Source organism: Papilio xuthus, unplaced genomic scaffold (assembly GCF_000836235.2).
Source record: "Papilio xuthus unplaced genomic scaffold, Pxut_1.1 DF827542.1, whole genome shotgun sequence".
Lineage (NCBI taxonomy): Eukaryota > Metazoa > Arthropoda > Insecta > Lepidoptera > Papilionidae > Papilio > Papilio xuthus.
In genome coordinates this window covers 627522-652179 of record NW_013531107.1, presented here as the reverse complement: position 1 = coordinate 652179, position 24658 = coordinate 627522, and the positions used below count along the sequence as shown (strand labels likewise).

Genomic DNA, 24658 nt, shown 5'->3' with positions numbered 1-24658 from the left:
CGTTGTTATTTATTTTAATTAATATTTGAAATTACTATTAATTTAGACTGTCAATACAAGAAGAGGGATTTAATACTCGTTGATTTATAAAAAGTCATTAACGTCAAAGTACATGGATAAATCATTATGAAGAGCTGGGAACGATCCCTCAAGCACGGCGTCACTGACACGACCTGCCACCGACAATATCCAACGCTTGAACTTAACGACCCGAGCTCGACAAAATGATTTTTTATAGATGTAATTTTATAAGATAAAAATAGAATGTATTATAAAGTACAGTCATCTGCATTAACACACGATTCGGACTTAATATTTGTATACATTTGTGCAGCTGACTGTACACTAAGTTTCCTTCTTTATAATTAATTCCAAAAAAGAACATATCTAGATACCTAAACATGTATATATTTGTATATATTTTTAATATTAACCTGTAGCTTGCAATATAATAGGAGTATCCATTTCGGTAATTATATTATTGGTTTCATTCTTTATTTAAGAAGTAAAAGTAAATTTTCTTATAATTCGGGACTGATTCGTTCATAAAACGGATAATGAAGATTGCTTATTCATTTTCCATTCCTAAATCATTTCATATTGCTTAAATGTTCACGTAATATCGTTGGATATAATTAACACGATAAACAATAAGATTTATGGTTGAAATCAAAAAGGTTTATAATTCATTTAAAAAAAATCGGAAACTAGAGTATAGCAATTTTTTTTTTATTTACATATTCATCAATTATCGTTAACGTAGGAATTTGGAAAGAAAATTATAGAAATATAAACTAATTAAGACCAAACGCAGCTTTAATTTTATAATTTATGATCAAAACATCATCCCGATATCCATTCAATTAGCAATAATGGATTCGATTAATTAAATCTATAGAGATTACTGTGAAAGGATGATTAAAGAACACTCTATTTATCATTCGCAAATACTTTTTACAACCTAATTATTATGATCGTGATTTTAAAGAGAAAAAAATCATAATAAACGGAACCTAAATAGAAAACTAACAAATATAAGAATGCTTGATTATAAGGTTGTAGCTTTCAATGCATATTACAAATAAACTTATATAAAAACGGCTAAACACTCACGTATATTCGTCAGGTGGCGGTACCGATTACCTTACCCATCGGAGGCATTTCATCAGGGTGAGTGGGACTGGTATTATTTAGCGGAAGCGGCCCGTCGGGCTCGAAACTAGTCGGTGTCAGCACCGGACGAATATATGTAAGTGTTTAGCCGTTTTTATATGAGTTTATTATAATGTCTCAAGAAAGTTTGAATAATTCATATTACGAATAGAAAAAAAAGCTGGATTTAGTTTTGAAATGACGATGAAAAGTGTTGCAATATCAATTAAGATTGTGGCGCCCTCATGGCTATTATATTTTTGGTTAGGTTTAAAAAAAATAACCGCGTACATTTAACCTTTTTGCTTAATTATTTATGTTTTATGTTAGAAACGTCAACGCCTTGACATAATATGCTGCAAGAAAATTAGGTGAAAATTTACAAAAGCATAATATGCGCCCTGTCTTCGCTTACAGGAGATATTCGCAATACTTTAAAAATGTGAAAAGAATTGCCTGGTATTAATATTTTAAATTACTAATCGCAAATTACCTATTAAATATTTGGCAAAGTACAGTGTTTGATGCTTTGGTAATACTTGAGATTCTACTGCGGTAATCGAGATAAATATGAGATCTTTAGTTGCATACAATTTTATATATTAGAGCTGGCTAATCAAATTCCAAAAATTCTAGAATTGTCTCGCAATTTTTTATTACTAATCAATTCCATAAATAATCGGTATTTTTTCCAGGTATATTTATTATAGTATATAGTTTAAGATTATAAATTTAAAATGTCTACAAATGAAAGTAACGAGCAAATGGAATATATTATAGGAGAAGTAATGAATCGGCTTAATGACATCTTCCGAACATCAATTTTTATAATATTAGCAGCTTTAACAGTGCTTATAGTTTCCTTCTTATATTTATTGAGACCATTTTATCAGTTCCGAACATCGGCACCAATGACACGTAATTCTTTTTTTTTAAATTGATTTACTTATTAGTTATCTGTTGTTTTTAAAACGAGCGTCTTACTGTTAGTAATCTGCAGGTCGTAGGTTCGAATCACACCACATACCAATGTGTTTTTCGGTTTACATATATACATTTATCCGACGTTCATAACTTGAAGGAAAGCATCGTGATACAACTAGCACATGTCTGCGAAGAAAATCAAAGATATGTGGAGTCAACCAACCTGCACTGGACCAGTGTGGTCGACTAAGACCTAGTCACCCCTAAGATCCGAGCTTCTCAGTGGGGACGTACAAAGAGCTGTTGATAAAAACTGCAACAACAGACTAACTGGTGCTCTTGTTGCAGTTAGTATGTGATACACAATACTCCGATATTCCGTACGAGTCCTGATAGTGTAGCTGCACGATATTCTTTGTTGTATATTTGCTTATCTTTCAGAGGTTAGAAGTTGTCCCTGTTTCGAAACAATTTTGTCAAATGAGAACTCCTTTAAGGCAGTAACTCGTTCAATTTTGAAAGATAATGACTTAGACATTAAGCCACGTGAAATGGCAAACGATTGTATCAAAGTTAACTCTAACATAGAAAAAGAAGCCGAGAAGGTAACTACATCTAAAGACAGTTGTCAAGGACCAAGCGAATATCATGTTGATGAGGATTTTCTAAGAGAAATAGGCTTGGCAGAGTGTTTCAAAGTAAGTCAAATTATAAAATTCACATTTATTAAATAGACTAGCTGTTACCCGTGACTTCGTCCGCACAGAATTAAAAAACTTAATAAGTTGCTACTTTGTTCTTTCAGACTATGTTCTACATCTTTGTAAAATTTCAGCTCGATCCGTTCAGCCGTTCCGGATATACCTTCAATCCATCCATCCATCCATCTAAACATTCGATTTATAATGTAGTAACAAGTAAGATGAGACTAATCCAATTAAATGTTTTTCTTCTTTTACTTGATCGGATTACTTACCTTATTTATGTTTTAGCTGCCACATCTGAAAGAAGTCCAAAATTAAATTTATGATTAGTGGCGAAACAGTACAGAAAATGCTTATGCCGATATCAAGCTATCATTCAAGTTTTCTTATATATGTTTGATTTATATTTAGTAATTATTACTTACGAGGCCTTACTTATTAAAATATTATTTCATATTATTGTTTTTTTTTTATTCACGAATAAATAATGATAAGATTTAGCTTTAACTTAATAAGCTTTTCTTTTATATAAAGAATGCTTCTTCTGGTGGCTACGTAGATAAATATATTTCCCTTAAAAATAGAAACAAAACTATGTACCGAGGTATTCATTAAACTGATAAAAATACTTATCATCATCGGTTTGCACCTGCTTGCACCATCGTCACTTGCACCATGCCGACCGACCGCCGAGCGTGTACTATTCCTCCATACATCTCTATCAGCCGTCATATTTGAATCTACCCATTTTCCTACGCATATCCTCTTTCACACAATCAATCCAAACTTTCTATGGCATTCCTCTACCTTTTTAGCCATCCACATTCAATCAAAATACTCTTTTACGAAAATATTCCGCAACTGAAAACTCAATTTCACATTATGTTTTTTTTTATTGAAATTAATCTGTACTCTTTTATGACATTGTCTACTCTTCATTAATTTTTAATCTATAAAAAACTAGACATAACTATATACAAAAAAATATTTTGACGTCAAAACATAAAAATGTGAATAAATTGTAATAATGTATAAAATATTTCGACAATGAGAAAAACTAGACACAGAAATGAAAGGTGCCGTTGCCCTATTTACACCGGTGAATAGTAAATTTAAAAATTACGACGGTTTGACGGCGAAAAATTATAATTTATTCTTGAAAGTCAACATTTAACTGGTCCGTTCTAGGTCGACATTATAAACGTAAGGCGTAACTATAAATTAGGCAACGTTGATCCGTTTTCATGTCGCAATTATTAGGAAAGTAGTGCTCAACAATGATAGAGCTTGCCTTAACATTTTCGCACGAATTGTCCCGGCTCGCCCGGTGAAATACCACGACTACACAGAAGACAGGCGTGAAGTGGAAGCAATTCCGCGTTTCGTCTGATAAGTGTGCGTCCCGGAGGTCTAATTTAGTCCTCTTTCCCTTCCCACCCTTTTTCTTATAAGGAAAGGATGGGAAGTGGAAGTGGACTTTACGGATCATGCATGGAAAGAGAAAATATTTTCTTTCCGTGCATCCTCTTCTCCGTCGATTAAAGGTAGGCAACGCATATCTATGCATATCTATGGGCAACGGTCACTTCGCTATTTCAGCGATTTCAGGTGGCCGCTCGTTCGTTTATGATATAAAAAAGTACTTATGACATGAGATTTAGATATGAATTTAAAAGAATATAATAGGGGATGCCTTAGAAATAAAAGATTAAAGATGACATTATGAATGAAACGATTAAAATCAACGATAAAACAATTTTCTAGAAGAATACTCATAGAGAACACCCTAAATGAATTATGTATAGCACTATATTGTGCGGAACTTTAGCACTTAAATTATTTGAATTTTAAACACTTTAGTACTACAGATTAATTCTTTTTTTTAGCTATTTAGTATTTTACTCAAATGACATTTATTGCAGGCGCTTATCCTGTTCGTAGTAGAACGCGCTTTAACGTAACTGGATTGAAACGTAATTTTGCTAAAAGTATGAAACTATGGGATACAATAAAATGTTACGTCAACGATTGCTTGACTATTATGATCGACAACTATACGGTTACTATGATCGTAGTGTTGATGCTACTCAGTCTGTTTATACCATTTGTTGCTAAAGCTATTCATGATTCCTCGGAGACGAAAGCGTTGAGGAAAATTGTTAATGCTATCACGGTGAGACTTTCTTATCTATTTACTACGAAATACTTTAACTAAGGACTGTTGATATCTTTCTTGATTTACTTTACTACATTTTTCCTACGACCTATCTGCATTTATATTAAAAAGTGTATAACAACATTTCTCGTTAGTTTTTAAGACAAAAATCCTCATTTAAAACATATCATTATGTATGTATATATGTTTTAAACAGAGTGTTTGGTCTCTGAAACCAAAGTTAGTCTTTAGACGAAGTAATATTAGGGCAGAAATAATGAAGTATATTTTTTTTCATTAGAGAGAAGTAGCTCAAGCGCAAACCGATTATGAAGAGGTAGTTGGCGAATATAGTCTTTTCCAACACTCTATGCATGATGTTGAAACCACAACTGTAAATATTTATTTTGATTTAAATTTAAGGATACATTCAATTTAGATAGATTCGTCATCATCAACCTGCCCTTATCCCTATTGAGGATCGGTACAGTATGTAGTACTCCTCCATACATCTATATCAGCCGTCATATCCGAATCTAACCCCTTCCTACGCATATCCTCTTTCACACAGTAATTACATACTTTTGTAGCCATCCACATTCAATCTCATTACTTTTTTGACATCATCATCATCGTCATCAACCTGCCAATTACAACCAATTTACATTGATTCACAAATCATATTTCAATATTTAAGACTTAAGACTCCTAAGGACTTTCGTTTGCCAAATACTAAAACTCATTATTATTTGTCGAATTATCTCTTTATTAAAATTTGTAATATGTAATAAAAGATTCGACGATGTTTGTCGCATTCAACGAAATTATATATTTCGTGGTTATAAACTTGATTTATATCGCCTTATTAGCCTTTGTCTATTGATAGATAGGCAGATAGTAAAATTGTGTTTCATGTCTATTAATTATTTTTTTTATTTATTAGAAAAACAGTTTACATTACTGCGAAAGTTGTCAGCGTATGTTAAAGTCGCAAGGTGTACAGTCGGACGCAAAGAAAAATATCCTTCAACGCCTACTTCGATCAATTAAATGCATCCCGGAACCAAAACTTCCAGTAAGTTCTAATGTGATATAAAAACAAGGCTAAACACTCACGTATAATCGTCCGGTGGCGGCACCGACTAGTTTCGAGCCCATCAGGGGCCCTTCATCAGGATGAGTGGTACTAGTATTATTTCGCGGACGCGGCCCGTGCGGCGACGGGTCGGTGGCGGACGGACTAGTCGGTGCCGCCACCGGATGAATATACGTGAGTGTTTAGCCGTGTTTGTATATCAGTTTAGTATAATTTCTCACGAAAGTTTGAATAATTTAAAAGTTCTAATGTATTTATCGTGAACACCCACTAACAAAAAACTCGATAAACAAATAAGTTACTAAGAAGTTCAAACATCATGTGTACGACATGATATTCTGTGTGGCGGTGGGATCATATTAAAGGTAGGCGTAGCGCGAGCTATCTTCAGCACCCAAAGAGATTGACACGGACAACACTTAAGTATTTTCAATTAGTATGACATAAATGGCGATATTTGTTAAAATGCAGTGAAAACTCCATGGTTACAGACGATCATCTATCTTTCTGGCAGCTACTCACTAAGATCATTGGTCACGAGCATTTTGGTCTAAAGAATAGGAATCTTTTTTACTTAACATTAGCTCTTTTGATCAAAATCAGTTAGCGACATCTATTGAAGTTATGTTTTTAGTTTTACTTATAAGTTGTACTACTAAAAGTTTGAAATAATTATTACTGGTATTCATTCCAGCGTCTAGAATATAAAAAGAAAAACTGAAGAATGGATACAAACACGAGCCAATTTCATCAACAAAGTTCTACACGAATTGTATTAGTGGTTAGGTTAATTTCATAATTAAATCATAAAGAAGATTAAATGGTTACTTTTATTGCTAAAATCATTTTGATTTTTATCTCAATATTAAATGTAATAATGTTTTACTACTGCTGTTATACCTATTCAAAAATATTAATCAATACCAAGTCCAAAAATACCAAGTCAAAAAATAGCAAAATTGACTAGTCCCTCGATCAAAGAAGTATTTTTCGTAATAAAAATTGTTGTTAAATATTTAAGAGAAAAATGAATATTCAACTTGAGAATATAATTTACTGCCCTCTATAAATACTTATATCTATAGTCAAACAAGGATATCTGGCCCGATAAGAGGCGCTCCTATCGCGGATAATTCTGTCTGAATATATGTAAAACCGACTTAAGCATAGAAAATGGCACAAAAAAATATGAAATGACAGTTATACAGTACGAAAAGGACCTTGTGACACTTTTTGACATCTCCAGGGGGGCGCTAGTGAGCTATCGTAATTTAGTTTGATTTATACCCGTCATTAATTCAAATTGACTTGACAGCGTAACAGTTTGACAGTAACAAAAAATTGTAAAATGAATAAAAATGTCAGAGGTATTTCATAAAAAAAAATCAAAAAATGTCTCATCACCAAGTTCAATAAACCAGAAAAAAGTATCAAAATTAATCAGTAACATAAAGATGCCTCTGAAAAAGTCTGTTACAACAATGTGCATAGAAGCAGGACTGTTCTTAGCCGCTGTAGTGATAGCCACACATCTCACTGTCAATGTGTGGGAGTACTTTGTCTTGAGATCTGAACTCAGCGAAATCAATTCCAGCTTACATATATTAAAGGTTAGTAACGAAAGTATAATAATATTCAATGTTCATCTAGGCTCAAGTTTAGCTGCAGTATGTCTTCACAGGCGGATGCCATGTCCACGGCAATAAAGCACGTGCTGTCTCGTGCAAAATTACGAGTCGCCATTAACTTCGAGTCTTGTCATACTTTTGATAATTTTTAAGTGCCCTCTGCTCGTTACTTATAAAACTTACAAAAATTAATGCATTTAAAGTCTAATGAATCTACAGATCTAAAGCTATATGGAGTAATTCAGCAAGGAATCATTGCGGTAACTGCAGGATCGATCATCGCTTTGTTTGGCCTAAGTCTTGGCTATCTGTTACTGTTATTCTTCTTCTTCGTAATTGCAGTCTTCTCAGACTGGCCGTGGTCAAGTATCAATGTCTGGCGTCATGTGGCGCCGCCACTCCTCCTTAGTCGCTTAGTACATAAGTGTAGGTTACTGTTATAGTTAAAACAATTTGTGGCTATATCATAAAATAAATTCACATATTTGTGAAGATAACAACGTTTTAAATTAATGTTTAGAACTACGTTTAATTTTACTCTCAATGAAAGTTTTTTTTTTCGACATCAAGATATGATTACGATTAATAAATAGAATTAAAAATATTTCCTTTCAGGATACAATCAGCCATATCAGTTCAGAATATACTAAAGTAAACAAGGAATTGCATGAATTAAATTCAATAACCAACATGATGTCATACAGCAGTGAATTGGGAGAAAAGAATTTACCGACCTTACGTAATGAAAAAATTGGTCCCGTATAACTATAAAATCAAATCCTTAAGCAACGTTGTGAGTTTCCATTGCCGAAATATCTATACAAAAGTATTTTTCCATCTCTCTATTTTACATTTACAAAGAGAAACTAGATTTTTGTTTTGGCAGTAGAAACCCACGATAAAGATCACATGGCATATTTGTATTTTCACTACGGGTTTTGTTTCAGTTAATTGTCATCAATTATGTTAAAGTTTAATAAATGATTTAGAAACTGATTAATTTCTTTTGAAAAAAAAACTTGTATTAGACTTGAAATCCAAACATGCGCCTATTTATTTTTAATAGCAGTAACCCGCGAATTAGTCAACGTGGTAATAAATATAGTATACTAGCTGTCACCCGCGACTCCGTCCGCGGGGGATTAAAAATAGATGTTGGCCGATTCTCAGACCTACTAAATATGCTCACAAAATTTCATGAGAATCGGTCAAGCCGTTTCGGAGGAGTATGGGAACGAATATTGTGTCACGAGAATTTAATATATAAAATATTTGAAAAGTAGTAGTCTATGCCAACTGGGAGTAGCTTAGCTAATTTTTCAAATCGGTTCAGTAGTTTCGGAGCCTATTCAATGCCAACAAACAACCAAACCTTTATATTATTACTAGCGCCCGTGACTCCTTTCGCGTGGAATTAAAAAAAAAACTAATTAGTAACCTATGTGTTCTAGACCATGGCTTACGTTTATGCCAAATTTCAGCCGGCGCCGTTCAGCCGTTCTGAACACCTTCAAACCAACATCCATCCATCTAAACATTCGCATTAATAATATTAGTAAGATAAATTGCACTGAGACAGGATCCGTCTATATATGAGCATATACTCGTAATATTTTTCTCTAAACTTTAATGTTTTTTTTTAACCTAGTTAATATAAAACGTATATTCGATACAATGCTGTAAAATATTCTTGTTGTTAGAGTAAATATTTGATCAGAGTTCAAACTGAACCTAATTCAAGTTCGAATATTCCCTGAGGTACCTCGTAGGAAGGATAAATCGACTATCGAGCTACTATGCTGTATGAATTATCAATACGCGTTGGAAAAAACACAAAGATTGTTGAAATTTATGTAAGTAGTTAAAGCTAGTATTTATACTCCTATGTATCAAACTTTAAAGATTAAAATTATTTTACCAACGATATTTTTTTTATAAAATAGCAAGAGATTACAATAAAAGTAGTAACAATATTATATACAACTGAAAATAAAGAGAAGAAAAAAAATATTCTTTTGTCGCCCGTCGTTTATTTTATTACGTTGCATACGGATTTTGTGTACTTTTATTCAATCCTCGGAAGTGTTTTCTCGAATATTCCAGTGATACACCGACATAAGGCAAAGGCTCTTGTGTTTTCGGATCCCAGCCGTTTTCGGTAGCATCGAGAGTGTTAGCAAGAGTTTCCAATACTTCTAATTGCCCTTCAAATTTCGGGAACTCACGGGACAATTTTAACACTTGATTCTCCAAATCTTTATAGCTATCTTTCATGAAACTTAAGTGAGTCTGGAAAATTAGGTTTTAACGTTTATCTATCTATTACATTATGCACATAAACAAATTTTTAGTGGACGAATCTCTTTAAAAAATGACATGCAGATTTTGCGCACGTAATGATTAGAAAAACAAATAGGCACTGAAACAACCAGTATCTGCTGCATTTATAGACGTTTAGTAGTTTTAAACATTTCCTTGAGTTATTCAAACTAAGTAATGGAACAGATTAGTGACCAAATGAAGACTGGGCGTGGTTGTTAAGTCTTGCAATATGAGATAATGTCTGCCGGTTTTAGCGCCCTGGGCGAAATTTTTACGGCACCCCCATTTTACCATGCCTTTGGGGGTGATAACAGGGTAAAGTGAGACTGTGTAATTAGTTGACTCGTGGCAACCCTTTCTGTCCTTGGCTGTCGCCCAACCGCGACTTACCCTAACACCAGTACTTGACAGTGTAAAACATTCACTATGATAAGTTCAGTTCAAAGATACATTTTGAATTAGTCGTATAATAATTACCAACTTACAGATATATTCTCGACATGTTTACTGATACAGTTTAAGTCACATTTCGCCTTACAAGTGGTGCAGTTGTACTCCATAAGCAAGTAAACTATTACAATCAGGCTGGACAGTATCAAGTAACTGCAGATATGAGCCAGGTAACATGAATTGCTCGTTTCATTCGTTTCCAATCCATTTATCTCTGTAGTTGCACCAAAACGACATTTCTTTCTACGGTTCCTTCTATTTGAATCCATTTTTCATGGATTTTTGTGATGTTATTGATTTTTTTATATTAGTTTTTTTCTGGCCTATTCTGCATTACTCCTTAAGCCCCTAAAATATCTGATAACTTAAAGCATTTTGTTTTTGCTGTATTAATTTTAAAAAATGTAATTCATTACGTTGAAATTTTGACAGAAATACAACTCATTTCATGACAGCTAAATGACGTTAGTTTATTTTTTGAAAATAATTTTGTATATTTAAATTATATTTAATATTAAATAATCTTACGGTCTATTTAATAATTTAATTAAGAACGACGGTCCTAATTTAAATAAAAATAACCAATTCTACAAATTTAATAAAATATATATTTATTTTATTTATTCTTGCCTGTTACCTGCCATCTTTTACCGACCCTTGAAATCAAACCTCTACTAAAAAGAAAATAGGAAGTTCTATTTGCATATTTGGTAAAAAGATGGCGCTAAAACACACTACGCTTGAAATCTCAAAAACCTAACAGGTAAATTAGAATTAAGGATTTCTTTTATTTTATCGTGTTGTAGGACACCAATTTTGTCTTACTATCTACAAAAACCTTACGTATTCAGTTCAATTTGTATCAACTTTTGGTTATCCAATAGAAAGATGTAGACTTACTTGGTAGTTATGTTATATGTATGTGTATAGCCTGCGCCGTACAGCCTCCACGCTTTTCGGGTCGCCGCCATTCCGTCGCGACGTTCGAGCAGTAAAGCAGATATTGTTATCTCTTTTGCCCTCATTGTAGTCCATACTTGGTTTTCATTTTACATTTCGAACTAGTGTTGTGTATCAAAAATTATGTGTCGATTTTTATTTATTAAAAAATGTTGAATATACTAAGAATAGTAGTAGTGACTATAAGTAGTAACTTTCTAAATGTTACATCAGAATTCTTTCAATATTTTGACTCTTGTATGAAACTTATACAACATTCGCATAAGCCTTAAATATTTCCACACAAACTTTCATCTCCTATTCTTTATTGTTATTTTACAACCTTGAGGGTAAAAATTTAAAAATTAATCATATTGAATCAAAAGCCTAAAAATCAAGTTTCTAGCTTTAAAAATTAACATTAAAAAGTAGGTTCAGGCTCTAGACTATCTGTGTACAATTATCATTTAAATAAGTACAATAGTTTTGGCATGACAGCGTGACAGAGACAGAGTTACTTTCGTATTAAGTTAGTAATAAGGACGGTTGATGTTGCTATTATAATCCTCTGTTATTTTTTTATATCCCAAGTAACGTTGCTTTAAAGTATGTAAGTTGAAAGTTTGAAAAAAAATCTTCATTAAAACACAAATATATTTCAGAAAAGTCGATAGTTGATCAATGTACATCCCTATTCGTTGGCCGGGGATCGTGCAGTGGCCGGTCGCGCGCTGCATGATGTCATTCATCAGCACACACTCACACATAGCAGTGACACCACAGCCGACACGACAGCGACCCGCACGCCTGTTTACATTTCCAAACGCCAGATTATTCTCAACTGCACGCAGTGACATCACGGCGTACCGTGTCTGTGATTTAATTTATTATTAATCGTATAAACTTAGTTGTTAGTTCAAAATGGCCAACAACAGAGCAGCCAAATCTGGATTAGCCGCGGAGGCACAAAGAAAGGTAAGTTCTAATTCTAATTTAAATTTTTCGGTTGCCGGTTATTATACGACTGATTTTAAAAGTCAGTATACGATTTGTCATAGCTCACCTCATAATGTCTGTACTAGGTAACTTAGATATTGATTTGGGATGCTGAGCTCCAGAAATGTTTCAAGGACTTAGCCATGACCTACTTAGAAACACATGGGCACACGTTTCTCAAAGCTTTGCAATTCTTATAAGAATCTGCTAAGTATTTACTTAGCAGACATTAAAACTCATTGCACGTTAGAAGACTTACGTAAAATTTTCCGTTTGCCAATACGAACATTTGTACCCGCAAGGTATGTGTGTAGGCTATACATTATTGATACCTACGTAGGCACTAAGTTATAACCTAAATGGTGAAAACAGGTTTTAACGAATGCAAAGAATGTTATCTTTACGAACCCAAAACGCTGGCTGTTAATTTCAGTCCCGATAATTTGTAATAAAACAATTGCATATAATTACTTACTTTATAGTTTTAAGAATAAAAAACATTTTCGAGTTGTCTGCGCAAATAAGAAAGGGGAAGTTATTTTTAGTTTCAATAAATAAAACTTTAATATCATTAAATACTTTTATCTACTGCTTTTACTCAACATCGACCTCAACCGTATTGGGTGCTTGATAACATAACGTGTTTTAACATAAAGTTGTACGAGCGATGTAAACAGCGGTCATGAATTTTCATTTGACACACTTTATCTGTAAATTTTTACTGCCAAAACATATTATTATCTTAGTTTTTTCAAGAAAAATGCCAGATGACAATATATTTCTATATTAAGTTATCTCCAGGGGAAAGTCACGGTTAAAAGAAGATTCCACCATTTCTTTTCCAATCACTCTCGGTAAACCGTCGTATTATTTATACGTTTACGTAATTCTTACTGTAAAATAAATGAAATATAACATTGCTGATTTGCGAGGAAAATAAATTAAAGTTCTTCTCCTACTTTTATAAATGTATAGATCAATATTCAGTCGCTATCATCGTTTTTAATAATGTATTGAACCATATCATAATCAAAAGAGCTACATTGTAACCGACACAAAATTCGTGGTTGGAATTTAATAAAGGCGAATCATACGATGTACATGCCATATTTGCAGGACAACGGGATATGGTTATTCCGGGTCAGTCGGCGTTGTGAAAGAATTTGTGACGATGACCTAATTCTTCTGGCTAACTACGCCTATTAATAATAAGATTTTAATATATTAACTTATTTTGATCTGAAAATAGAGCGGTAATATAAAAAGTTGGTATGCAACATAAATTAAAAACAGAATAAGATAAGATTATGTGTCTATGCTTTTAAATTTAAGAACTTTTTATTATCTATCATGAATAATTGCGTGATAAATTGTAGTTCCAAAATTCTGTGATATTTAACAGTTTACTTCTAGAATAGTTTTTTTTAACATAAAATGTGGAAATTTTTATCTATATTAGTTTTGTTTGTAATATTTAGAATTGTTCATGAATTATATTAATATTGTTATCTTATATCGTTACCAACATTAGGTCATCGCTCAATAAATGTCAACACACAACGAGTTTTTTTTTTAATCTTCACCTAAGTTTAGATAACTAAATATAGTTGCTACCATAGACTGTCTGATTATTTTCTTAGATTTGTAACTTTTTGGTAATCGGTTACGTGGAATTTTGTACATTTAAGGTTTTTTTTTATTCATATTTGTATTTAGTGATGGAGGTTTTGAGCCAAAAAAAATCGCTCCAACTTATTCCTTAATTAACAAGCGAGCTGCACTCTCGTAATGAGAGTCTACGTTCACTGAAATATGAAAAAGGCTAAAATTAAAAACGAACGTATATTTTTTGCTATCTATTCTATAGTACAGACATTTTTATTTCAAAGTTATCGTGAAAATAAATAAAAGTCTTTTTTTAACTTTCAACAACAATATAATATCTATATTAACTTACCGCGGGGTTTTGAGAGCAAAATCTTCGTTTAAAATATTGTGATCTTTGTTTTGTAAAAGACGAAGGATAGGGATGATATCTTTTATACAGAGATTTATGTCTCAGAAACCGACGATTATTGTTTTAAATCCCAACGTTGCAAATGCTAGTTGGATACATTAGCCAGTACTCTAGACAGGACATTTTACGTAATGAAATTCCATTCATAACTAAATATCACGTCAACTAAAACAAACTTTAATTGCAACATTAATAGTAAGAGTCTTTATCTTCGTATGCCGCATAGAATGTAAAGCAAATCTTGTCAAGAATTAACGAGTAAACGCGGGTTTCTGAGACCTACAACAACGTTTAAAACATCTCTGTTTTGTCAAAGATAATGTGAGAGTTTTTGGACTCAGAAACCCGCGGAAAGTAATCTATTTACAACTATTTTTTTAAAATTTCCATCCTTAGCGTTGTTCGATTCAATTTCCATTTGTATAGCAATAGGTTTGTTCCCATTGAAGATAACTATACGGAAAATATTTTCATATTATGTTTCACTTAAGTAAATAATTATAGAATTACAATAAGCGTTTGTCATCAAACGATGACAAAGATTGCGTCATAGACATTATTGTGAATCAATCCCACGTTAAATTCAACATTTGCAACTTTACAAACTGCCACTTATAGTAGAGAATACTAGCTATCGCCCGTCACTACGTCCATGTGGAATTAAAAATAAACTTAATAAGTAGCCTATATGTTCTTCCAGACTATGTTCTACATGTGTGCCAAGTTTCATAAAGATCTGTTAAGCGGTTACGGAGAATGCATCCTACAAACATTCATCTATCCTTCTTACTAATGATTGAGTACTAATAAAGTTTTGCAAAAGTCATAATTTAACTTTACTAGTAAATTAGATAACTAAATGATTATTAGACGTTTCAGAGTGTGATTAGTAATATGTACATTTGTCCTATTTCGACTCAGCCGAGGAATTACTAACTATTTAATTAGTAAGGTCTATAACTGAGTATTTAATCAAAGCAGTTTGTAGTCGTTTGTAATTAATTAAACAAAAATCTATACTAAGGGTAACCTTTATCTACCATTTAACTAAATTAACAGCAGCAGTTTATCGGTATAACCAAGATATAAGATGTACGTTTAATTTTTTATCCGTGTATCTTTGAATATTCTTGTAAACGATTATAATACTGTTACAACGGGCCGACTTTCTTCCTGCCGCGGGCCACACTGGTTATTCTAGGTCAAGGGGAATCCACCGACACCTCGGGACCGGTTTTCGATTCGACTTTTGTGAGGGGAATATTATCGAACTTATAAGATGTATCGCTTAGTGTTTAAAGTCAGTGTCGTAATTTTATTACAAGGCGCCTCAATTATCATATTTAAAACTATACAGAGAGCTTGTAACATTCGCTGGAGTTGTGCATTCCAGTATAATTTGCTGGAATTATATTTCTACAAATATTAGAAGTGTGTTAAATTTGAAGATGTCAATTATTAAACTCATAAAATGTTCAGTAACGATTAATTCTTTTCAATTATAAATGCGAATATTTAGATGGATGGATGTTTGTTTGAAGGAGGTATCTTTGGATCCGCTTCATGGATCTGGCTGAAATTTGGCAAAGATGTAGAACATAGTCTGGAAGAACACATAGGCTACTTATTAGGTCTTTTTAATATCGAGAGGACGGTGTCGCGACTGCTAGTAAGCTTATAAAACGCCCAGTAAACGATTATTTTTTTCTCAATTTGTTCCTTTTATAAATTATTTCATAACACAAAACATTTCTATATTTGAAAACGTCTTATTTTTTATAGAATTAATGTTGATGGTTTATGAAACGATTCATGTTTTCTAACAGTAATTATCTAAAAACTCACCAGTATAGATATTAATTTATTGCGACTCTTTTTAATATTATCTGCATGTATCTTCACGTAGAGCGTTTTCTCCTTTATGTCACCGCATTGATCGATTTACATTTGCATTTGATCAGATTTCCATAGCGACAGGAAAATTCCTGTTTTTTTTCATTCTAATTGTATCATTTTCATTATTAATACAATGCCTAGTCACTCGCACAGTCACAGTCAAAGGTATACAAAAGGTTAAAACGTTTGTAACGCGTCACTGATAAAGCGCATACCTTCACGTAGCCTATGATTAACTTGTTTGTTCAAATAATGTGGAATTCACACGAATTATAGATGTTTAAGCACTTTATATTGTGTCAAGAAGTACTACGACATTTATAGTAAAATTACATCATCATCCTTAAGTCCATTGAGGGGCTTGGAGCCTAAGTTAGGGCTGACTAGACCATAATCAATCACGCTAGCCCAATGTGTGTTGACTTCATACATATCTTTGAATATTCGAAAGTTTTCCTTTATCTAAAAAATATTAACTAAATTTATATAATACTAGCGGACCCGACAGACGTTGTCCTGGCTACACGTCTTTAATTCGAATATTATTTAAAATTTGACACTGCGATGGTAGCGCCGTCTGTCGGATCCAATGTAAAACATTCAAAAATCAACAACTATTAATAAATTAAAAATTAATTAAAAAAACATTGTCCAGCGGACAAAATTATGAATCTAAACCATTCCCAGATCCCCTTGAACACACACAAAAAATTTCATCAAAATCGGTCCAGTCGTTTGAGAGAAGTTCAGTGACATACACACTCACGGAAGAATTATATATATAAAGATATTCAAACTTCTTAAGGGAATGAGAATTTACAAAGATATTAAACTTTCAATCGTATGATTGAACACGAAGACAATACTCAGAACAACCATTAATAATAGAAGAATTAACATGAGTTATAAAATCATAATGAAGTCTTAATACGGAATGTTTTCCTCCAACAATACTACTGTTACTCCGAATACAATGAATTGGTATAGCGACGTTCTTATCAAGAATTTCTTGAAATAGTATTACGAAACTGTTTACGTATAAACGTTAAAACCATGAATGTTTTCTTTGTTAAAGGCACCTATAAAGAAACATTTTAAAGCAGAAGTTACTAAACCCCGGCCCGCAAGTTAATGTGACCTTGCTAATATATTTAATATACTTTAAAACTTACAGAGAACGGTTTTTCTTTAGTATTTCTTAGACTAGAATTGTCACAAATAGACTGAATTAACGAAAAATCTTACATCTCCTGATGTTGCTTTTTTCGTTCGATCATTTCAGTTTGGCCCAAATATTGTTTACTCTTTTAGTCTGATAATTTCAGTTTGTTCGAAATGTTTTCTTTTTCCGTCTAATGGCATTCTTTTCTTAACAATATTGAATATAGATTCAATAAAGTTTAATTAATTTATTCAATGATTAAGTTATATTCAAGTAACCTTGTCGAGTAGATTTGTACCCATCTGGACTGCCCCGTCATGCAGAACGCTATTGTGTGTATTTCTGGAAAGTGATGACTATTTTTAAATGATGTTTTTATGTCGCCCGATAATCCTTCCGCGCTGAGTTATAAAAACAAACATAATTAGTAGCCTATGTGTTCTTCCAGACTATGTTATACATCAATGCCAAATTTCATAAAGATACGTTGAACCGTTCTGGAGATATCTTCAAACAGACATCGATCCATCTAAACATTCGCATTTATATTAGTAAGATTAAGTTAGGATTTTTTTAATCTCAAACACATGTATTATTTTATAGTTGTCATATTTTTGTTCCAGTTTCATATGAACGTTTAATTTACGTAATATCATATCAAATACGCAAACTCTATAAATATGTTCATAGTAACAGATGTTCAATTAGTTTGAAGGAATTTATTTCATACTATTTCAACGGGCAATGACTCACAAGGCTCGGTTGGCGCAGATCCTTGCCTTATACGGTATGGCCTTTACGCCATACTTATTTATAAGGCTTATATATATAGGCTACTTTCAAAACTACACCATATGTTGCATGTTGACATTAAGACAAATTTCTCTTTGGCGCCGTTGCGTTGTGTTGTTTGTTTACTTATTTATTAAGTTATTTTTCAATAAAAGATTGATTTTTTTCCTCAGCGTGTCCTAAATACTGCCTTGAATATAATTAAAGGACATATTTTGACACTTAACTTACTAATATTATGAATGCCAATATTTATATGTATGGATGGATGTTTGTTACAAGGTATTTCCAGAACGGCTTAACAGATTTGAAATTTGGCACATATGTAAAACATAGTCTCGAAAACACATAGGCTACATAGTATTTATTTTTAATTTAAAGGACGGAAACGCGGGCAAAAGTTAGTTCCAAAATCCAATACAAACTCAAAAGACATTTTACTAAGTAGCTGTTTGTGCTTATTTAAAAATACGTAAAAACTTCATCTACACCGGCGCATTGTATGTACTGTGAACTCAAAGGACCTAGTCCTTAGACATAGCAGTTTACATTAAACAAACTGCGTCGATAAAACATTCAAATAGTTGGAATTCTTTGCGTAAAGTCTTTCCTAACGCATGTTTAATTTAGTACTAGAAATTCTTGCGTAGAAATCTTAGACTATTAGACGTGTTTCTCTCACACACTTTGTACCTGTTAGTGTTGCCTATGTTATGTGTTGTTATTCGCATTATGGATCGAATCATTAATCCAATTATTAGGTAGTTTGAAATATATTCATTGAGATGAATATCAAAATTTTTACTCTAGAACCTTCGTTGTTAAAAAAGTTATGAATAAAAAAATACTGTGGAATAAGGTATCATGTGATGTTGATTTACTACAGGTAAATTTATCACATGTTCAGTCATTTGAAAACATTGAAAGACGTGAGGAAATGTTTGCGTGCAACACAGGATTTTAAATTCGTCCCTTTGTGCAAATCGGCCGAGTGCATTGCATTGACCCCGTACACTGGTCGTACAAGCTGACCCCATTCTTGCCACCTTATTCGTCGCCTTGCAGTTGCAATGATTGCTCGAGGATTTCTTGTTATAACTAACACTTAGCACTTTCCGTGTTTGTTTTTTTGTTGCTTACACCTTCAAAAAGGTTTGGACCTTTTTGTATTTAGTCATCGTTTACATTGAACCTTTTTTTGTTTTTTTTTTGTTTAATCCTGTCAAACTCTCTAGACTCGAAATATATATATAATATCACTTGAAGTTATAGATTCTCAATTAGAGAGTAGCAGGCCCTTTAAATTTAACTAAAAAAAAATAAATGCAAAAAGGTTATTTTGATGCCCAAAAGGTATGTTACTTGAAATAATTTTGTAAATTACCGTTATGTTCAGTTGAATGTGCTACGAACGAGACGTTAAATTCAAACGGATAAGCTCTGAGCATTGAGTCACGGCTATTTGTGACCACAGACGGTTTTTTTGTTGCTAACTGTATAACTATGGTCATCTGCATACGTGGGCGATGAATGGCAAGTAACCATGAATTAGGATTATTAAAAAATAAGTCATTATTATATGTCGTTTGAATTATTATTTTATTCCTCTTATTAATTTTTTACTATATAATCTTATATATAAAATTCTCGTGTCACAATTTTCGTTCCCATACTCCTCCGAAACGGCTTGACCGATTCTCATGAAATTTTGTGAGCATATTGAGTAGGTCTGAGAATCGGCCAACATCTACTTTTTAATACCGCGCAGACATAGTCGCGGGCTACAGCTAGTTTATTATAATAAAATACAATTATTAAATATCTCAACGTTTTGCTCCTTATTAATTAAAAGCGTAAATTAGCAGAAACATGTCTTTATCATTTTATTTAGACTAACGAGGTCATTAGTAACTACGTCGACCTCGCGATACATTGATAGAGCACCTTTTCATTGTAAAATGCTCAAAATCTAATATAGTAATAAATATTCTTATGAAAAAGAAGAAAGCCCATTAAAATTTTATAATTTTTTTTGTTTATTATCCTTTTTTTTCCTTAAAAAGGTTACAACTCGTAATATAATAATTAATATAAAAAGACTTGCGAGGTAAAGGGTTACATCTTAAAGTAGATGTAACTCTTTTCAACCTATGAGTCGTAAAATGTATTTTTTTTAAGTCTTTAGGTACTCATAAACATTTAAATGTCATAAACAATTGCTTTAGCGTAAAAAAAAACTGTTTACGAAGAAAAAATAACAGGCACCCAATATCAGTGAGAGTTTACAGCCACGTACTTTTAATGACCTTATTGAGTTCAATAACCTATCATTTAGTATCAGGTGGTTTGGTAACCGTTAAAACAGGACATAGAAACTACTTCCTCTGTCTTCGAAAACAAATTAGATAACTCGGTTGAATAATAATTTAGTGACCGAATTGTTGGCGCGGCGGAGTCGCCATATCGGTTGGTAGGTCTGTGATTTATTAGTTCAAAGTGCATTCTCGATTTACTTAAAATAGTCCAATGCTCTATTACATGGCAATAGTTAAAAGGATTTTAGTCCTCTTTCCCTTTCCACCCTTTTTCTCATAAGGAAAGGATGGAAAGTGGAAGTGGACTTTCCGGATGAGCGGAGGCATGGAAGGGGAAAATATTATCTTTCTGTGCATCCTCTCCTCCGTCGATTAAAGGTAGGGAACGCATATGCAATTGCGTACGACTATGGGCAACGGTCACTTCGCTATTTCAGCGATTTCAAGTGGCCGCTCGCTCGTTTGCCACCTTATGATATAAAAAAAAGGAAAAGGAGTGTCCGTAAACTACAAATTTGTAACGTACATGCGTGCACACCCTGTATAAGGTTTTGTGCCAAGAACATTCCAGAACCCAAAACACAATTATATTACTGTCTCTATTTTTATCTAAGAGTGTGAGAGAGATAGCATAATATTTTTGTACATCCACAATTTTATAAGACAGTAAGTACATTTATAGAATATTTAGTTAGACGCGTAAAATTTCAATCCTTATACGTATGTATTTTTAACGTGTGTTGGAATCGAGTTGAGCTAACAGTGAGTCACTGTTGAATCCTTGGCAGATTGCGTCATTTGTATCCGAGTCGGGTTTCGACTGTCTGTAACATCAGTCACCGACAAATTGTTTATACCGCCCTTTTGTAATTTGCCTAAATAAATGTTTAAAAACCGTCGTATATTATGGAAATTAGTAAAAATGTCCGCGATTGTTATTGGCTGCGAAGAAAATGATTCTTTTAACGTTAATATGTTTGAGTTAGCTCGTTATACAATTTTCCGAATCCACGTTTTGGCAGTGACATATCCACGAAAAGATTCACTTCAATTCCAATTAATAAGCTGAGTCGGCGCCGCACTCACAAATTGATAAAGTTATTTGCGGCTTGTTTCGAGAATTACGAATAAAGTGTAACAAATAAGGTTTTATTTAGCAAAATGTTTCTTTTATTTGCTGAAATTAAATCATTAAAGCAATGTAAATATAGAAACAAAGTATAAGAGATACAAGAACGAATGATTTTGTAAAGTATTACTGTATACTATATGATAAACAGGTGAAGTTTTGGCCTCTATAATATTTTTATTATAATCAGCCCACTATACTCGGCTGAGGGGCTCGGAGCCTAGCCTAAGTCAGGAGTGACTAGGTTATGTTGCCAAGTTAAGGATAATAAGCATTATATTTGCTTCTATCATCATCATCATCATCAGCTCACTATATGTCCCCACCGAGGGGCTCGGAGCCTACCCTAAGTTTAGGGTAACTAGGCCATAGTCAACCACGCTGGCCACGCTTTGCTACTATACTTTAACAAAAATATTTTTCATTATTCGTCTTTGTTAATAATATTATAGAGCAACGTAAAATTCTCTAAAGTATGTAATGGAAGCTGATAAAATTAATTTATGTTAGTTCTTAACGCGTAAGTTAAAATTACTTTTTTAAATAATAACATCTCGTTTAACCAACTTGTATTAAAAACAGTTACCGGACAGGACCGTGTCTTATTGGTAAAAACAGCTAGATTAGTTACCGCTGGATACTTTTTTTTTTTGTTTTATACAAAAATATTAGTTATGGGAAAGTTAAGTAACTTAATTATTGTAACTATTATGTAATACATAAATAACATGGTGGAATAATATAATAAGAGGCGCAAGAATTTGTGAAAGTTGGTTAACATAGCGCGCACTTAAATTTAATTATAATTATTTTGTTTAATAAATAATTTAACGCACGCATCCACCAAAATTGTCAGGAAGTATAACATACTTACCTCTTCATACAAATATGAACGGAACAATTTATTCATCATTGTAGATCCAACTATCTTACTAGTTTGGATGGATGGATGGATGTTTGTTAAAAAGTATCTTCAGAATAGCTGAATGTATCTCGCTGAATTTTGTCATAGATATAGAACATAGCCTGGAAGAACACATAGGCTAATTACGTTTGTTTTTTAAATTACGGACAATGTCACGGGCGACTGTAAGTTGAAAATAAATTTTGAGTTTTTGGCTTGTTAAAAAAGGTTAGAATAGAATGGGTAATATACTGACCTATTTAGTAAATAAAGGGTCTTTCAAGAAGCGAGCTTATTACCATCTTAAAGGCCGGCAGCGCATCTGCGGTTCCTCTGGTATTGCTGATGTCCATGGGCGTTGTTGAACACCTCGGTATTCCCGCTGCTCGTTTGCCCCCTTACGTTTAAAAAAGTGTGGTTAGAAGTCTTCCAAAATTAATTTATTTCGCACTTAAATGATACAGTTAATTATGTTAGTTACATGAGTGTGGTTATGATTTATAATGTTATGTCAACACATAAGCTAAACAGCTTGTTTGCCCTTGCGTTATCAACGCGACCTTGCATAACGCACGACTATGTTGCACCGATTATACACAATACTAATGCAAATTTATTTCGTTTTTTTTTTTAATTCTTTCTATGTTTTCACTAAAAATATTCACCGAAAATTGAGTGATTCATCTTCATTGCATTTTGATGACTAAAACTCTTTGGTATTTCAATTTGAACTGTTACTTTAAATTTTTCGTAAGTTATATACTAAGGAAATTCCACAATAATGTATCATCATGGTTATTCTAACTTGTCCTCTATAGTTCATGAGCAAGTAACTCGATATCCTTGACATTGTCCCCGCCCTTCTGCAAATACTTTCTAACTAACATCCATCCATTAATCTATACTTTCGCGTGTATAATATTTAGTGAGATTGTTACGTTTGTTTTAATGAATTATATCAAATCGTTACAGATCAACAGCAAATACAGCGAGGAGTTGGCTGAGGAGTGCTTAGAATGGGTGCGTCAGATCACTGGCGAGCCCCAAAACACGTCCGGAGATATGGATAACTTCTTCGAAGTGCTTAAGGATGGTACTCTTTTGTGCAAGTAAGTATACTGTTTAACTAACCTACAGACTTCAGCAATTTATTCATAATATAAACTATCTTGACCTAACGCTGAGCGTTAATAGCAATAATTTTCTTTACCTTAGTAAAGCTTACTTTATCTGCAATCAGTGTCTAAAACTTTAAACAGATGTAATACTTTAATATGTGGCATTGCCTCAACGAATATTAAAAACTTAAGTATAATTTAAAGTGCCTAACCATTGGTTTCTAAGACCAAATCTATGTACAAAACACATCGTCATCCCCCTCATCTATGACAAAACAGAGATAATATTAGTTTTATATGTGTCAAGAAGTTTTAAGAAAAATATGTTCATTATTTAAAAATTTGTTGTCCTTAATCGATATTGTTCCTATGTTCAACCCCTCCATTAAGGAAGGCACCCCTTTCTGTACTAAGGGGTGTGGACACAAGGAGTGCCGTTGCGTGCAAATAACCTTTTAACACCGCTGCTCATGAAAACATAAAATCAAGCTATGATATTTTCCTTATTAACTATGTGTTTTACCGTAACAGTGGTTAAACGATAATAGAAAACGCGATGACACGATAGTGTTACAATGAGATATTTTAAAAATGATAGACCTATGACATCTTCCATGCATAAACAAAACTAAACTGCAGGAAATTAATAGCAAATTTCTTGTTTAATTCAAGCTAATTTTAGTAACGTTTAACTTAGTAACTAATACTTAGTTCCTACAACATTTTATTTCGTTAATAATTAACTTTACGTGGAAGACTACAAATGTATTACACTGGACCTAATAACGTGTTTGGAACACAAAACCTTTTGTATATTTCGTACAATACCATACCCTTATTTTCCAGATTGGTGAACAACATCAAACCTGGCATGGTGAAGAAGGTGAACGAATCCAAGATGGCGTTCAAGTGTATGGAGAACATCAACGCGTTCCTGGAAGCAGCGCGTCAGCTCGGCG

General features: G+C 32.9%; 5 protein-coding genes across 7 annotated transcripts in view; 4 read left to right on the top strand and 1 right to left on the bottom strand.

Moving 5' to 3' along the window:
- The first annotated feature begins 1484 nt into the window (after nt 1-1484).
- On the top strand, nt 1485-3236 carry LOC106118916 (uncharacterized). Its single transcript, XM_013313679.1, has 4 exons — nt 1485-1611; nt 1848-2070; nt 2518-2774; nt 3069-3236. The coding sequence occupies exons 2-4, from the start codon at nt 1890-1892 to the stop codon at nt 3096-3098; spliced, it is 468 nt and encodes a 155-aa protein (XP_013169133.1). The 5' UTR covers nt 1485-1611; nt 1848-1889; the 3' UTR covers nt 3099-3236.
- A 531-nt stretch (nt 3237-3767) lies between these two features.
- On the top strand, nt 3768-6851 carry LOC106118915 (uncharacterized). Of its 2 annotated transcripts, none has more exons than XM_013313678.1 (5): nt 3768-3856; nt 4703-4953; nt 5237-5329; nt 5879-6010; nt 6726-6851. In XM_013313678.1, exons 1-5 carry the CDS (start codon nt 3850-3852, stop codon nt 6750-6752), a joined length of 510 nt encoding a protein of 169 aa, XP_013169132.1. In that variant the 5' UTR covers nt 3768-3849; the 3' UTR covers nt 6753-6851. The 2 variants fall into 2 exon arrangements, with proteins under 2 accessions (XP_013169132.1, XP_013169131.1); XM_013313677.1 differs by having other exon boundaries at nt 3768-3879.
- A 496-nt stretch (nt 6852-7347) lies between these two features.
- LOC106118907 (uncharacterized) lies at nt 7348-8655 on the top strand. Its single transcript, XM_013313670.1, has 2 exons — nt 7348-7641; nt 8275-8655. Exons 1-2 carry the CDS (start codon nt 7390-7392, stop codon nt 8422-8424), a joined length of 402 nt encoding a protein of 133 aa, XP_013169124.1. The 5' UTR covers nt 7348-7389; the 3' UTR covers nt 8425-8655.
- A 1001-nt stretch (nt 8656-9656) lies between these two features.
- On the bottom strand, nt 9657-11418 carry LOC106119108 (uncharacterized). 2 transcript variants are annotated; one of them, XM_013313985.1, is made up of 3 exons: nt 11332-11418; nt 10467-10779; nt 9657-9948 (listed from the first exon to the last, which is right to left on the bottom strand). In XM_013313985.1, the coding sequence occupies exons 2-3, from the start codon at nt 10698-10700 to the stop codon at nt 9697-9699; spliced, it is 486 nt and encodes a 161-aa protein (XP_013169439.1). In that variant the 5' UTR covers nt 10701-10779; nt 11332-11418; the 3' UTR covers nt 9657-9696. The 2 variants fall into 2 exon arrangements, with proteins under 2 accessions (XP_013169439.1, XP_013169438.1); XM_013313984.1 differs by lacking the exon at nt 11332-11418 and having other exon boundaries at nt 10467-10874.
- Nucleotides 11419-12149: 731 nt separating this feature from the next.
- The window catches only part of Chd64 (transgelin calponin-3), a gene marked incomplete in the record, with an annotated part of 14822 nt that continues 2313 nt past the window's right edge, over nt 12150-24658 (top strand). The window contains 3 exon segments of the mRNA NM_001312572.1: nt 12150-12345; nt 23554-23690; nt 24546-24657. Of these exon segments, the coding sequence (NP_001299501.1) occupies nt 12292-12345; nt 23554-23690; nt 24546-24657 (303 nt within the window).

What these genes read in the sequence shown, in the direction of transcription:
- LOC106118916 (XM_013313679.1), top strand. Translation starts at nt 1,890, where the DNA reads ATGTCTACAAATGAAAGTAACGAGCAAATGGAATATATTATAGGAGAA. An exon ending in AACATCGGCACCAATGACAC is followed by an intron (nt 2,071 to 2,517) that starts GTAATTCTTTTT and finishes CTTATCTTTCAG; the next exon opens with AGGTTAGAAGTTGTCCCTGT. An exon ending in GCTTGGCAGAGTGTTTCAAA is followed by an intron (nt 2,775 to 3,068) that starts GTAAGTCAAATT and finishes TTTATGTTTTAG; the next exon opens with CTGCCACATCTGAAAGAAGT.
- LOC106118915 (XM_013313677.1), top strand. Translation starts at nt 3,828, where the DNA reads ATGAGAAAAACTAGACACAGAAATGAAAGGTGCCGTTGCCCTATTTAC. An exon ending in CCGTTGCCCTATTTACACCG is followed by an intron (nt 3,880 to 4,702) that starts GTGAATAGTAAA and finishes CATTTATTGCAG; the next exon opens with GCGCTTATCCTGTTCGTAGT. An exon ending in TCCCGGAACCAAAACTTCCA is followed by an intron (nt 6,011 to 6,725) that starts GTAAGTTCTAAT and finishes TATTCATTCCAG; the next exon opens with CGTCTAGAATATAAAAAGAA.
- LOC106118907 (XM_013313670.1), top strand. Translation starts at nt 7,390, where the DNA reads ATGTCAGAGGTATTTCATAAAAAAAAATCAAAAAATGTCTCATCACCA. An exon ending in CCAGCTTACATATATTAAAG is followed by an intron (nt 7,642 to 8,274) that starts GTTAGTAACGAA and finishes ATTTCCTTTCAG; the next exon opens with GATACAATCAGCCATATCAG.
- LOC106119108 (XM_013313985.1), bottom strand. Translation starts at nt 10,700, where the DNA reads ATGGATTCAAATAGAAGGAACCGTAGAAAGAAATGTCGTTTTGGTGCA. An exon ending in AACATGTCGAGAATATATCT is followed by an intron (nt 9,949 to 10,466) that starts GTAAGTTGGTAA and finishes CTAATTTTCCAG; the next exon opens with ACTCACTTAAGTTTCATGAA.